General features: G+C 33.2%; 1 protein-coding gene across 3 annotated transcripts in view; it reads left to right on the top strand.

Moving 5' to 3' along the window:
• DOK6 (docking protein 6) overlaps window positions 1-17,073 on the top strand; it is a 229,426-nt gene that overhangs the window by 123,800 nt on the left and 88,553 nt on the right. For all 3 annotated transcript variants that reach the window (XM_087931024.1, XM_087931022.1, XM_026699162.2), the window contains exon 2: window positions 5,414-5,521. In XM_087931024.1, coding sequence (XP_087787150.1) covers window positions 5,414-5,521 — 108 coding nt within the window. The remainder of the gene's footprint in view (window positions 1-5,413; window positions 5,522-17,073) is intronic.

Raw genomic sequence — 17,073 nt, 5'->3', positions numbered from 1 at the left:
GTTGTAGAATGAAAGTTGAAACACACTATTCTGTGCAAGGCATCACCCATTATGACTTCTCAATAATGAATTCATTTGTTATGCAGATGTTGTAGAGTAAAATTCCGTGATTCTGCATGTAGAATACTTCTTCGTGCTACTACAGTATATATTCTTCACATTGATTTGAGTGTAAAATATCAAGGAACCTGGTAGTACCTTTTCAGATCAACTCTGCATCTGGACTCTGCATTGGATAAGGGAGTTCATGAAAGATGATGCCTTTTAATAAGATTTGTTACTTTGAAAAGATGCTACCAGACTGTCAGAGAAAGCATTAGTTGTTCTCCTACAATATTGAAAATAGTGATAGTACTGCTCTATGAAATAGTCAATCATGTTTTTAATAAAGTTCATAGGAAGAAACATAATATGGAGCCTTACCAGTCAATTATTTACTTTATGACTCACTTGCATTATTGGTTGTAATTTGCCACACAAAACACAATCTGGAGTACATCACTTACTGGTCATGAAGATGCCAAGAGTCAGTAGTGACTCAGCAGGATATGAGAAATTTGCCTGCTATTTCTGTATGTGAGGAACTAAAAAAACAAATAAAAATAATATTGTCTTATTCAGACTAGTAGACTAAAGTTTGTGATTTTTAAATTATCCTTGGATGCTTTAAGGAAATTAGCTTTGTGGTACAGCATACTAATTTTATCAAAACTTTTTAATTGAAAAATGATATCTTACATATTTGAGATATATATATTTAATAATACAAAATTAGTTTTCATTGCTGAAGTAAACCATACTGATACATTTATTGTAAATGGAATGTCTAATCACAGTTTTAGGAAGTCTTTCTAATTTCCTTTATTTAGTTTATTCATATACCTCCATACTCCATATGGAGTCATGAATATCTATATATCTCTTTATTCATTCTGCCAAGCTCTTATTTGCTTGTGTGTCTCAGTAATATATCCCCAGTATATCACTAAAACTATTTTAATTAAAACTATATGCAAGAAAATTACATTTACTTTATCAGTGTCTGAATTTCCTCCTTTATTATAGGGAATAAATATAAACATTATATGAAATGCATGTAAGAATTGTTTTATATGATATACTTTAAACCAAAGGAAGGATAGTTTCTGTGCAATTTCATCTCATGGTTTTATTTGATGTATGCTGATCCTTGTGTAACACTTGTTGTACATAAAAATTAATATGTCTTTGTAAAAGATGGACAAGATACAGATATGTAATAATCACTCAACCATGCCTTCTGATGATGAGCTTCATTCAGACCAAAACAAGATGGAGAAAAGAGGGCTGTGGAAGGGGAGAGAAACCCCAAAACCTGTGCACAATATAAATAAGAGGATAGGAAATATGAAGTGGGAAAAAGTAGGTTTGTGTGCTATACCAAATGCTTTAATTGAAACACATAGATTATGTGCACACTGAAGTGGATTGGACAGTTGATTTTATCTAATTTTCTATCTTGTTTTCACAATATTTGATTTATCTGTTTTTATAACACTATGTGCCATATCTTTCTGCCCTGTTTATTGTTCAGATTCAGAGGGGAATAAACAGATAGAATGATCTCTAAGACACCATCTGTATCAAAATCTATCTTCTAATGAAGCAATTCAGAGGATGTTATTTGCTTGCTTTGCAGCAAATAGGTATTGTGTTGGTCTGTTGAAAATCAAATATAATAAATTACCCTAACCTAATAGTTCCTGGGTCAGTGTGAATATATTTTGAAATACCTGTACATTAACTTGTTTATAGGTTTAACAGAACATAAAATAAACAGAAGGGAATTCCCTTGTGATACAATTCTTAGACATAATTGCTAGGTATGCAAAATTGACTGTCAGCTAGAAATAGGGAAACATTTATCTAATTATAAAATACACAGGGATGCACACACTGGATGGGATCATGCAAGAGACATTCTGTATAGCAAGATTGATTGATAGGACAATCACTCCATTCTGCAGTTGAGCAACAGACCATTCACTAATACATAATTGAGATTAAAGCATACAGTCAATTAAAAACAACTACCAAAAGTATTCCTGTGGAACTGAGAGTCATAACTGAAAGTATTAAGAATAATAACAAGAAACCTACTTTCCCATCCAAGGCAGCTAAAACAATCCAACTTTCCTGACTTGATGAAATAGCCAGTTTTCCACCAGCTTCCTAAAAGGATCCAATTGAGTATCAGGTGACAACAGTCCAGAGAGCAGAGAGGGAGCCCTGATGAGACACAGAGAGCACAACCTACAACATCTTTTCGATTGGTTGATCAGGGAAAAGGCAGTTGCACAAATACTTAGGTACCAAATTATGAAAAGCCACCTTTGGAATTCTGGGAATTGAAATCCACAAGTCTTAAAGCTGTCAGTTTTGAAGACCCCTGCTCTACAACCTCCCTCCCTCCAAAGGGAGATTGGAGGCAGGTGAATAACTGTCCCTATATGTGGAGTAAACCTTGCTTTCTTAAGAAGGTGCCACTTGCAAAAACAGGGGGGAAAAAATCCTGTCTGCCCATTACAGTTCCTCTCCCAAGGATATATTCATTACTTTTCTGATGAATCTCCAATCACATCTCTGGAGGCTTTCATTAACCAGAATAGGCATGGATTTACCCTACAGGAATATTGCAGAGGATCTTGTCCACTTCAGAAATTACAAACTCATTTTATATAATACCACAATATGGATCTCGGTCATCTTCTGACATTGGAGCTGCTCAGCTGATCTCAAACTCTGAGTGGATCTGAGTGAATTCTTCCTCCAAATTTTTCAAACAGCAGTAGGACTTTTGTTTCCAAACTCTGTCCATGGTGCTGCAAACCATTTATACAGGATCACAATATAGAGTGAATGTATAGGATTGCAAATTGCAAACTCAAGATTAATCACAGTTTTGGCCTAGGAATGCCTTGAAAAGATTAGAGAGACAGTAAGGGTGTTGTGAACTGAGAAAGTTTGAGAAATTCATGCAACTATCAGTAGATCAGAAATAATACAATAACTAACTGTACCTGAATAGTTAACTGTGTTTCTGTTGGACAAGATGTCTTGGATAAATATACATTCATTTGTAATGCATGATATCTTCTTGATCTTATTATTTATTTATTCCATTTTACAAAGATTGCCTGTTTGATTGTTCACAGGCTAAACTGAAAACAAAAATAGAACCCTCGAACAAACAATGAAAACTTAAAACATTGGATTTGTTTATCAGCTGAAATAAATGCTAAAAGCCTACAATTTACTTTAGCTGCAACACCCAGCTGCAAATACATTTAACTAAAGTTAGATTGTCCAGATAGCATTGCTTTCAACAGATTTAATAATTTCAGAGCACACTGAATTGACAGTGATTGCATTTTTCCTCCAAGCAGCTCTGGAAAGCATAAATTGTTCATTTTATTTTTAACTTTATAGCAAACCTCTGAAATAAATTAAATCTGAGAGTTAATGAGAGGCCCAAGGTCATCCCGTGAGCTTCATGGAAACACCATGCTTTAAAATCTGAATTCACACAGTCCTAAGTAATACTTAGTCCGTGATAGTTTGCTAATTATGAATTGTATGTGGGTTGGATCATTGTCCTCAGACTTTTTCATTCACTGATAAGAACCAAAAGTCATTCCATTTAATTCACAGTGTTTATCTCAATTATCATTTAAAATTTAAATGATTGAATAATGAATTAGTTTGGAGATTCAGTCACAGGGATTTTGTCATTCAAATTGAAAGTCACTTAGGAAAGATACACAGGTATTTAAAAACTTCAAGAGGGAGTTTGAAATAGCTAAAATTTGGCAAGGAAAAGTTTCATTCCTTCCTTCTTTCCTATTGTATTTCTACACTTTCCAAATTTCATTTTCAGAAAAAATAGCCATGGAGTTGAGGACAGAATTAGCCTTGGAGTTGAGGATGGAAATACCATCAGGTTTTTTAAAAATAATCACGGTCTTCTTTAAAATATTATACTTTTGACAAAAGGGTTACCTCTTTTGATTATAATTTGATACAGTACTCTCATGTAAGCTTCTCAAAAAGAATTTATGCTTGTCATTGTTCGTAGTTGAAGTAAATGAGCAGCTTTCTTTTCACTAATACTTGGATGTATTATTGCTGCACAGAAAGATTTTTTACAAGAAATATTTTTAAAGACTTTAAGTTCAGGGCAAAAGAAACTAAATAATCTATAAAAAGTAGCCTCTGTGAAAATATTGGAGGCCTAATGCAATATTGTACATTTTAAAGTATTGCTCTTGATCTCCTCTGTTTCAAATATTCAAATAAAAGGAGTAGGTGTAAATTAGATTAAAAGAACAGACATTGAATACATTGATCAGTGTTAACAATAGCGAGAGAAATTAACAAAGAAGAAACAGATTCTAATACCTTAGAGATGCAGAACACAAAAGAGCCTCTTGTTACTCAAGGACCCGAAAGTGAAACCATTGTAAATTAGGTATTCATTAAAACACTAGATATCAAAGAACATGAAAAGCACTACCTCTGGGTATTTACTTTCGACTAGGTTTATTGGAAGTCTGCCACATTGTAACATTATTTCTAGAGATAATGTAGGATAAAGTTGCTGTTACAAGTAACTCAGTGCAGTCTCCTAGCTCAATTCCATCTCATCCAAACATCTGCCTGTTCCTGAACACCTATTGCAGTCCCCACACTGAAATAATTTATGTTTTTTTAGAGGCTGGGATCAAGATGGTTAGTGAATATGTCATTGAGACAATTAGCAGACTGATGTTAAACCAGTTGCAAATGCTAAAGAGGAGCTGGAGAAATATCAAAGAAAATTTGGCACTTTTACTTTAATAGCTGATTCTAAAACCACTTTTACTTTAATACCTGACTCTAAAACATGGCTAAAACTGATATTCCACTGCATAAAATTTATTTTTCTTATACAAGATATATTTTAAGAACACATAGGCTGCAATCTAGTACATGGTCAGCTCAGAATAATGCCTATTGATTTAATGAATTCTACTTTTGAATAAGCATGCCTAAGGTATGTTTATCAGTAAAGCTGGTATGTATACCAAACCAATTTCACAATAGTATAATACACGATCTTGAAAAATAATTTTGTACTAGAAATGTGCTAATTTTTTTAAATCAAATTATTCAGGTGTTTTTGAGATTAAGAATGAAATCAGAAACACGAAATGTTTAAAAACAATGAATGTTTGTCACTATTCTATATCATACATGAAACAAATAAATATTTATTTATAAATAAAATGAGTGAAACATTATAATATCGAAGTTCTGTTATTATTATATTCAGGTGAATGTAATATGAGTTTTCTAAGGGTGGTAATTTTTCTTTTGTGTTTTGTGTTTGTGTTAGATTTTCAGAAGATGCTGGCTAGTTTTCAAGAAAGCTTCAAGTAAAGGACCTCGAAGGCTAGAAAAATTTCCAGATGAGAAGGCAGCATATTTCAGAAATTTTCACAAGGTAAGTAGCAACTATATTAGGTAGAAAACTAAACCATTTTTGACACATTTGAAGTGGAAGCAACATTACTTGATGCTGTTGATATAGGCTCAGATACATGATTGCCTTCTTTCCATCCTTTCTGTAACCATGCACAATTAATTAATGATCAACTTTGTAATCTACACTAATTAACTGTAATTCAATATACAGTTTAAACACAAAATATAAGGGCATTTAAATATCTGAAGCCATTTTTTAAAGAGGTTAACAAAGAAACTTAAACACCTGCCTGGGGCTGAAAAGATTTTGAGAAAATTCATGTGTAAAAGTACCATAGTTTAAATATTGGGTGTTTGCTATCCACTGTCTGCCATTCAACAGATGGAAACTTTTCCTTCCATTTTTATATCATCAAAAGTACTGTAATTCATTCAGTATTCTCTTTAGCCTATGTTTGCTTAGAATTCTTTTAATATTTTAAGGCTGAGCTATGGTAATATATTATAGTGATTTTGAGCAAAAATCAGCAAATATAATTTATATAGTATAGCAGCTCAATAGAATTGAATGGCTGCATATTTGAGTAGACATTTTATAATAAACTTCCTATGACTTAAATATATTAGTGAGAGTGTTAGAATATAGCTTTTCTCTATTTCGATATGATAGCTTTTTCTGGGGTATGGTTCGTGGAAGCTGAAAGTTACCTAACAAAAATACTATCTGATCAACCATTTAAGACAGACTGAATGAAATGCCCACTTGGAATGAAGTAAAGAAGACATGACATAGAAGAAGGCATTTTACTTCTATGTGTACTGTCTACAAACATATATATTCTAATAAGTGTGCCAGAGTTTTAACATATCAGAGGAAAATTAAGGATCTACATTTATAAACTACATTATCTTTACATTTGTTCTGGCTTTTGGAAGTTATTTCCAAGAAAAAGTTACAAATTTTATAGATATACAAAAATGCTATATTTTGTTTAGACATTCAACTGTCATCTTCCTCCTAGAATTACATACTGAACTTGAAAGACATGGATTGTTTTGATGAGGGCATATATGTCACACAAATTAAAAAGTGACTCTAGGAAGTTTATTAAATAGCATTGCTTAGGGTTTTACTTTAAACTCTTTGAATTTTGAAAAAAGAAAGTTGGTAGAACTTCCTTAAACTTACAATGCTTGGCTTTCATTCAGAAAGAATATAGCTGAGATAAGATATTTCATCAAATCCCATTTTGAAAGGATTGCATAGATTTGTAACTATTACCAGGAATTGGGTAAAACTTCTTTCAATTTTTTATAAAATACATTTCTCATTGTCTTGGACTACTGCTTGCTGGAACTGAAAAAGAATCCAAATTAGCTTCAAGGACAAGTATGGGTACTCCTATTAAATATGATTCAAGGCTAGACTTTAATCTCAGCAGGTCAGTAGACATTTGTTAATTGTTACTTAATTTATAAATTTAATCTGTACTTCATATCCTGATTAAAAGGTGATGGTTGTTTCTCTAAGGATTTTATTGGTGTTTTTGTTAGGTAGTAATAAATTAAAGCCATGTTTTATTGAACCTTGAGTCCTGGTTTTTTTATGCCAGCAGATACATTTTTTAAAATGAAGCAATGTTGCTGACAGCAATATCAAGCAATATTGTTATGCTCGGTTGGCAAAGATTTTATTCCATGCCAAAGGCAAAAATAAAAATGCAGATCATTACCATGAAATATACGACAGATCCATTGTTTAGGACTTCTTCCTGGCATTGTGCCCACTATAGTCTTCTCAGTTTGTTTAGTAGCTGGCAACCATTCTGTACCTTAGAGTCTTTCTTTGGTCGCCTGCCACTGTGGTCTTTTTCCTAGGTCCTTCTTCCTGGAAATATTTGGTAGGTCTTACAGGTAGTCCTCAACTTACAACCATTTGTTTATGACTGTTCAAAGGTACAGTGGCACTAAAACAAATTGGTTCTCATATTTCTGACCCATGGTCTCCATCCCCATGGTCATGTGATAAAAATTTGGGCACTTGGCAACTGGCCTGTATTTATAATAGCTGCAGCATCTTGAACATGGCATCGCCATTTGTGATCTTCCCAGCTTTGCTTCTGACAAGCAAAGGCAATGTGAGAAGCCAGATTCTCTTAACCTATGATTCACCTTACAATTATAGTGATATGCTCAACAGCCACAGCAACAAAGTCACAAAATCAGGCATGACTCACTTAACAATCCTCTTCGCTTAACAATGGAAATTCTGCTCTTAATTGTGGTCCTAAGTGGAGGACTACTTGGACTCTCAGGGGTGTCTTAGTAGACTATAGCACCTCCATTGGTCTGCTGTAGGGCCTTTTTGATGGCTGTTCTATTGCCTTTCCTGATCTCTTAAAAAGAAAGTTCAGCTTCAAATTGAAAGAAAGCTCTATCCATGCCTTTGCCCCCTGTTTGGCTTTGGGGGAGTGTCTATCTTTGCATCTCTGTTACAGTTCTACAACTTTGCTATAGAATTTTGCTTTTTGTTTATGCAACTTCATCAGCATAGGAAGGTGGGATTGTTTAAAAGCAATAGAATTTTGGAGGGAGTTAACAAGATATTCCATTCCATTCTCAGCAAGATTCCTTTCTTTCATACAGTTCTAATTCCTATACCCATAGAATCTATTCTCCTAAAAAAAATTAATTCCTTTAATGTTCTCACAATGACATTGTTAAACAGAGTAGGGAAGGCATACAGAGCTTGGCGTTTGTTTGAATCTTTTCCAACCTTTTAGTAACAGTCATCGTCAGAGGTACTTGTATTGTCTTGTATGTAACAAGGTAGTGATATGACTGAAAATGAAGCTGCTACCAGTGCTCTGCACTGTGACTAAGCTTCTCCTCCTCCTTCTCTTTCTCCTTCTCCTCCCTCTCCCCGTCCTCCTTCTCCTCCTTTTCCTCTTCTTCCTCTCCTGCTCTTCCTCCTCCTCCTCTTTATTATCAACAACAACCTATTTTCAGACTTGAAACCTTCTTTTCCTGGCTTCTTTTCCCATTTCAAGTCTTATAAAAAGGGAGGGAGAGAGATATAGTGGAATAAAGAGCAAACTCTTTATTTAGTTGTACATTTAGAGAAGAAATGGAAGAGAACAAATTAGTTGAGGCTCTTTTTTTTAGGAAAAAGAAAGTGAATTTTCAGGTCTTAGATGGCAATGCCTAGTCAAACTTGTCAGAGCTCAGAAATTAAAAAAGGCAAATCCTGATGAGAATTTGGTTGGAAGACTACCAGTCTACTACTACTAATTAGAAGGCAAAGCTTAGAAACTGAAACAGGTAGTGTAATGTCAAAGCTCTTCTGTAGTATTGGCACAAAAAATGTTTTTGCAACAGCAGATATAACCCGTAGCTAACTTTGACTGATCTTAGAAACTGAGCAGAATTGGCCTTGTTGAATGGGGAACAACATGAGCATTCCATAATTGTTGGCTAAGCTGGGAAATTGAAAAAAAAATGCTAAAAAGAAGGCAATAAAGTGCTGCCAAGAAATACATATGGATATTGCCAGCAGAGGTTTAGGGCACCTTTACTTTTCATAGGCTGTTCGAATTTTGTTTTAATGCCATCAAATGTAGTCAGTCTTTTTTTTAACCCCAAAGCATCTGTTTGTTTAATATAATAACATTTTGGAGGATGGAATTTTTTTTAAATCTAAGGATAACTAATGATAGCAGCTCTTAAATCTGCTATTTTGTTTTATTTTTGTACAAAAAAAGATAGTACGATTTGCATTTGCATTCATTTACAAATGGAATACGTTGTTAAAATGTATTGGTGTTGAAATAATTAATGCACACATAATATATCTAAAACAAGTTTATTGCACTTGACAATTGTATTAATATAATTGTCAGCCAATATAATTCATTTAATTTGAAATAAGGTGAAAGTAGAAGCAATTTAAATTATTTTATTAAAACAAATTAGTGGCAATTTATAAGAAGTTACCTCAAACAAAATGAAATTTAAATAATTGTGCATTGTGAATTCTTTCTATTGCGTTCCTTAAATACCATGCTTATTCTTATCCTGAGAGACCTTGAGTGTTTTTATGGTGATTAATGTACCAGGAAGATAAGAAAGAAATGCTTTGGGAGCATAAGAATGTAATTGAGTTTCTAAATGTCCCACAGTCATGCAAAGGAATAGTGTATTAAATAGGAATCTGATTTGTGATGTGTGCCATGTGTTCAATTAATGTAGCTTGAAAAATAATGGTGGTTGCATATATACATATGGCATGATGGGTTTCTTCAATCAACAAATTAGGAAGCCCACCACACCTCATAGAACTACCACATGCTACCGAGGTGCTCATCTGGATATTATATAGTATGAATAATATTTACCTTAGAAAATTAGCATACTTGGACAAAACAACTGGAGTGATTTGATATTTTATAGGCTCTTTAATTCAAGCTGTCAGACTTCCCATCAGGACATGACTCAATTAATTCACAATCTTTTTTTGCCTGCAAAAATGAAATCCTATACAGAACAAATGAAAGGCTCTTTCCAATGCGTTTTTTTTTTTAAAGGATGTCTCTAGATAATTGAAATGCTTCAAAATAAATTCTAGACCAGGCCTGTAAATACAGCCCACCAAGCACCCTTGGAAAAAGCACAGACCTTTTGTTTGTTGTTGTTGTTTTTAAAGGGTAATAAAATCACCACTACTGCCCTGAAAGTCATATTGCCTAGTGCCTTACTTCCCATGACCACCCACTCCAACACTGTAGATGCCCCTCTAGTCACCAAATTGTTAATTAGCCCACCAGCATTCCTTTGCAGACCACAAAGATTTTAAAGTTATCAATGTGGACCTTTTCCCTCTACAAGTTGTGTTCTAGTTGTGTTCTTCAATCCTTATGTACCTTCCCCCCCCTTCTGTTTAATCCTGTCTGATTTTCAGAGTCTCTCTGGACAAAACCCTGCAGTTTCCTTGGAAATATTTTTCAGGAGTAGTTTGCCATTGCCTCCTTCCTACGACTGAGAGGGAGTGACTCATTGGTCTCTCACTGAGCAAGAGTTGACTTTGTAGAGAAGCATATTATCATTTGATGTATATTTATTTATTTATCTACATTTATTTACAGATTATATTTGTGCGCAATCCACATGGTGATGTTTGGGGCAACCTACAATAGAAAAATGTATTTTTAAAATCATAAGATTAAAAACAGAAAAGCATCATTAACCAGAAATTCATACAAAAAAAACCATATTAAAAATTACCAGTAATTTACATGAAATAGAATTCATTATAATTACAGAAAAATGTAGTTAAACAATATCCAAAGATACCAATATACAATTACAACAATAAGAACAGATAAACAGTTGGTCAAAATATATCAAAATTAGTCACAGTACATCTTAGTATTTATAAAAATGAATTTATAGGCTGAAAATCTCTCTGCCTCCTTGTTTCAAAATTACATTAAAATTGCAGTTTGCTGTATTCATGATATTTTCCATCCTGTCAGGTCCATGCAGATTTTTGAAGCAATAATTACAAACATTTTCAGTGTATTATAAATGCCACATGAGAAAAACCATAAGACTTAAAACTACGATGGCGATTTGAAAATGTTTTATCCTCAAGGGTTAAAGATAAGGGGAGGAATAGAAGTAGATATTTTCTCATTATTAGTGAACAAACAGATTTTTATAGCATCACTGGTGACAGAGGAAAATGTTCTGACAGTTTTGTTTTATGGTATATTGCTTCAGTTTTACCTCTTTTTCATTAACGTAACAGCTGGTGAAATCATTTTTCAATGCTATCTGGATAATTTTTTATGTATTATTAAAATGGTGAATATTAGTCTTTAAATATCAGTTAAACTGTACAGTGAGGTTTGATATATGAACACCTTTCACATTCTTTCAGGTTTTTAGAAACCTTGCATAGCAGTCATACATTATGTTTTGGCTTTTCCACTGTGCTGTTGGCATAGAGAATGTAATTTTATTCTGCTGGCAGCTTTTATGGATTAGACAGCAGTTCTGCAGTTCTGGCAGTGCTACTGGTATGTGTTTTGGGAAACAAAGTGAAATATCTTGGCTTGGTGATACTGCCTTATTGCCTGATGAAGCTACCAATATGCATAATTTGATCAAATAGATTGATTGTGTTGGCTGAAAGAGACAGTGTCATGCTTAAGTATGTTCTTAAGTAATATAAATAGTGCAATCTTTTAAAATGTGTTCTCTCCCCACCCCACAGCTTTAGACTCTAATTCGAATTGAAGATTCAAGTGCATTTCTGTTCTTTTATCAGAATGGTATTGCACAGCACAGTAAAAGAAGTGTATGGTATTAAAACATTTAAAATGATTAACAAAAAATTATTTTATTTTTTGATTTCTATACTGCTAGACGATATCACAGAAGCAAAAAGTATTTGACACCTTAATGACTAACAGAGCTATAATGATACAACCATTCATAAAGTTGACTGTACTTTTTGGAATGATGTAGAGTTTTAGGTGTAAAAACTTTAGCAAAAATGTCTTTAAAGTGCTATAAATCGGCTGTTAAAATTCTTGTTGGTCAGTTCTTTAGGAACCAAATCAACCAGATGCTTACTGCTTTTAGTTTGAATTGAATTGTTTCTGAAATGACCATTCAGGAGTGCTTCCATTCTCCAACAATATAGAAATATTTCATTGGTAGCTCTATTCAGTATTTTAAGGTCTGAAATGTGGTTTCATTCCTTCATTATCTTTTCCCATGTATCTATTCAAAGTATAGATTTTCAGATGCATATATTTAATATTGTATTGTGATTATTAGATACTTTCTCTTAAATATGGAAAAGATTTTTGCACAGCTTGATAGTAAAGAAAATGTGAAAGTGTGTTTCGGACCTTAGGAATTAATATTTGAATTTGACTCTTAATTTGAGATTTTAATTGCTTTTCACTTTTGTAATAATTAAGTGAAAGTGGCAATTAACTTTTAAATTTGTAGCTAAACCCAATCACTGCTATGGTGACAAGAAGTCATATAGTTGCCTCTCAGAATGCATGTAGTGTTATTTATGTTGGGATTTTTATGTGTTGTTTTTATATTGTGATATGGTTTTTTATGTCATAGATTTTAATGTTGTAAGCCATCCAGAGTCATCTGTGTGTGAGTTGAGAGGCTATATAAATTTGTTTAATAAAATTTTGGTCCTTGGGAAGAACTCTACAGGTGGACAAAATTGTCAGATCCATTCTAAATGTGTGGCTAACTGTGTGATAAATCATAATATCAGTAATCATATAGCTCATATATTCTTACGTATATTCATTTATATCTTGATTTGAATAAGGCATAGCATGAAATTCATTTAAATTGAATTACATGCATTCATAGGTACTATATGGATTACAATAATGAAAAATTTCCAACTTCATGTTCTTGCTTCAATAGGAGATCTTTTCCATTCTTTGCCAAGTTAGATATTTGGCTATATGGTCTTAAAATAATTTTAATTTCACTTTATAATTTATTTATGTAAATCTTCACAAAATGCAAACGCTTGTTTCATCAACCTACTTTATAAATACATGAACCAAGTATCAACCAGAAAAAAGATTCAAAACAAAATAGCAGCATTGTGTTTGTGATGTATGGGAATATTTAAATATGCACCATTTCAACAACAATTTTCATTAGGAAAAAGTAAGCATTATTTTGACTTAGAGATGCATATATAGCTGGCCTTGTTAATTAGTCAAGGTAGTTGGAACACTATTATAACACATCACATTTGAACTATTAAAAATGTAAATGCTGCTATCAAAATGGCTACTGTGTAAGGGTTGAAATTTTTCCAGAAAAAGTAAACCAGTTAAACAGGTTAAATTTTATAGTTGCACACCAGACTGTTCATATTCAATACATTTGTAGAAATAAATCCTGCAGCATCCTAGGGGCACAAAAGACAAGATGATAGGCATGGCAGCATAATTGAATTCCTATCTCCTCTATGCAACATCAACACATTTACCAAAGAGGGAAGGGAAATTACACCTTGCTTCCCCTGCAGACATTGCTGAATAAATCAGTAGTTTTCAGAACACACCATGGTATTGGTCTATAAAATACCAACTTAATTGTTGCCAAGTTACATATGGCAGTTATTTCCAAGTTACAGTTGCCAAGTTACATATGGCAGTTATTTCCACAGAAAGTTGAAACTATGATCTTTGCCATTAAAAATGTCTCACATTTTTAAACTAGCCTCATAAAATCCTAAATTCAAATGGCTTAGAAAACTCTTAAACATTTTGGACATTTCAGGAGTTTATAAATACTTGCTTTAAAGAAGAGATGAACCTCTCTCCCCAATTCTGCTTCCATTGAGATCTGATTGATTAAACAAAAATTAATTTGCCATTTAACTCTGCGTTCATACTTAGCCACTGCTACTATTTTCTTGAAAAAGGCACAATTCAGAAACTATGAGTAAAATGTGAGTAGAAAAACACTTCCAATTTTACTAGACTATTCATGAAACAAAGGTTTATCAATTTACCTGTACTGTTGTTGTCTTCTAAAGTCTATTTAATAGGTTTTTCTTTTGCTGATTATTATGAAAAATATTTTGAGGGTTTAATTATTTTCAGATTTCAGAAATTTCTGAGTTAATCTGAAGTAAGATTGAGGCTTTTGTTGATCCCTAATAGAAAACTATTTAAAACCATTTAAACATACTCTAATGGCTTTAAAGAATTTTATCACATTATATGTTGCGGAGCTAGAAACAAATATAAAAGGCAAGTAAAAGGATTAAAAGAGATCATAATCTCAATGAAAGAAAAAACTACTCTTTCATGTACTGAATTGCAATTGTACTTTCATGTACTGTATGCAATTAATTTATAGATTTATAATATATTATAATAGCTTTTAACTTACTTAAGTGGTTTAAAATGGATAAGATAATTACTGCAGAAAATTACTCAGTGATTGGTTTAGGATTAGATAGCAAAGTATGACTTCATGTACAGTGATAGCATAGCTTGCTTTAACTGTAGTATTTGTAATCCTAGATTTCTTGGATCTGTTATTAATGATTAGTATAAGTGATTTTCACAGTTATTAAACTCCAGTTTTCCATGATTTCTAGCTGAATTAAAATTATTTTCCCTCTAGGATTGCAAGCCCATTTGATCCTAATTTTAAACTTATTTTTGTAGTAAATTCTTTTAGTTCATCTTTCATAAGAAATTATTGACTAATAAACCAAGAAACTTGGTTGAGCATATAGTTTGTCCCAGTGGGCCAGGAATAGTATTACAGATTTGGAACTATATTCTCTGTTTAGGAAAGCATCTTGGTCTTATTTAACCTTATACTTTTTGTAGCAGTTTTTCTTAAGAATTGGAATCTACATGAGCAAGTGTTAGGGAATTGTGTTTATTACTTTAATAGAAATAAGATTTATGTAATGAAATAATATGGTAAGAATAAGCTTAGCATCCTTTCAATTACATTTTACCAGGAGAAGCATGGCACATTCATGTAAGGGATCAAAAGTAAAAATTCTGAAATATCAATGTAATGGCAAAGAACAGGCTCAAACTATGCGTCATTGGTTATACAAAGGCTCTCAATTCTATGGACCATGTAAAGCTGAACATCCCCATTGTCCACATCTGAAAACCTGTACACAGGACAGAAAGCTGCAATCTGGATGAAACATGTTGAAACAAATTGGCTCCATGTCAGTGAATGAATGATTTGTAGGCTGTTACTCACTAACCTAATTAACCTACCCATCCTAAATAAATATCTTATTTGAGCAGCTATGAGGATCTTTCATGGGAATTAGTAAGAAATCAGAATTGAAGATACTTCATATGTTGATAGTCATTTACCAGCTCAAGAATGCATCAGATAACACTGGCCCGTATTAGCATTGGAAATCCACCATTCCCAGAATATCCAAAATTGTGCAATTTATTTTCATTGATATGATTTTTTCCATATTAAAAAACATGAGCATCTTCTTCAAACAATCATTTTGCTACAACAATCCCCCAATACTTTCAAAATGGATTTATCCATTTTGTTACTGTAAAATATTGCCTGCCATGTCCTGAGGTCTTCAAAAAATATTTTTCTTTATAAACTGTATAACTCATGGCCACTCTGGTGATATTGCCATGCTCATCCAAAACCAAGTGTTGTGGATTAATTCATTATTCCTTTCAAATTTGGAGCATGACTAATATATGTTTAATTCTCATAAAATAGTTGCTGCCAAGAATTTGAATTGTTAGCTATGTTCACATCTTATTTATTTTATTTTATTTATTTATTTGTTTTTGTCAATTGCTTACAAGATAATAGGTATAAGTAAAAACATAATTATGAATACTTAGATACATATAAGAAAAATAAAAGAAATAAAAGAAACAATAGGACAGGGATGGTAGGCACATTGGTGCCCCCTACAGACCTCTTAGGAAAGGGGTGAGGTCAATCGTAGACAGTCTAAGGTTAAAGATTTTGGGGTTTGGGGAAAGTAGCAAAGTATTTCACTAACAAGCTGATGCAGACATATGTCCCCAGGAAGGAGTTAGCAAGACTCAAAATTAAAAGAAAGTCCTAGGCTCATTTGAGTAACTTGGGACAAAGCAACTTATTTCAGAAAAAAAAATACAAGAGTTACAGAAAACTTTTTTTGATACTATTTACCTCCTGACAATTTTCATAATTCAGAACCTTTTTCTATATATAATCTTATTGTCTTCCTGACCTTGGCATTTTCAGAAATAGTGGTAGGATAGCTTTTTTTTTGAAATCCACAATGTAATCATTGTTTTTATTGCAGGACTTTTTGCATGTCTACATTCCAGGGAAGTAAAATGATTTTTATAAGAGGGATCTATCCCCAATCAGCCTATGCCTCTAATACTTAACAGCATTTCTTTTCTATATAAAGCCATAAATCTGTCTCTTTCCCCATGTCCTCACATGGGGGATTAATGCCTTGAACATGGCACTTCAAGTATTTATGTATCTTTCCTTTATTTCACATTCTTGCGGTTCTGAAGGGCTTTTGTGTTCTGGTTTACCAATACATAACCCTGAACATGGATCTGTCAACTCTAGATCTATTCATTTAATTTTTTTAAAAACCTTGAAGTTCTCTTACCTTGTAATAGAAAAGAACAGCCTCCTAGGATCAGGGGGTTGGCATAAAGGTAGGCAGGGGTGGGATTCAAATTTTTAACAACTGGTTCTGTGCGCGTGGCTTAGTTGGTGGGTGTGGCTTGGTGGTCATGTGACTGGGTGGACATGGCTTGGTGGTCATGTTATTGGCTGGGTGTGGCCAACTCAATATCACTCACATCGAGACACCTCCTCGCCTGGCCTCTCATGACTGTGGGGATGCTGACACAGTCATAAGTCTGAAAAATGGTCATAAGTCACTTTTTTCAGTGCCATTGTAACTTTGAATGGTCATTCCACACAAGCAAAGTACCAGCAAAAGAGGGGAAAAAAACTCCAGCGAAGTTCCTG

The sequence above is a fragment of the Pseudonaja textilis genome, chromosome 3 (assembly GCF_049901715.1).
Source record: "Pseudonaja textilis isolate UNSWEBS1 chromosome 3, rPseTex1.2, whole genome shotgun sequence".
In the NCBI taxonomy this organism is placed as follows: Eukaryota; Metazoa; Chordata; class Lepidosauria; order Squamata; family Elapidae; genus Pseudonaja; species Pseudonaja textilis.
Note: the sequence above shows the minus strand (reverse complement) of the source record. Positions and strands in the feature narration are given on the sequence as shown.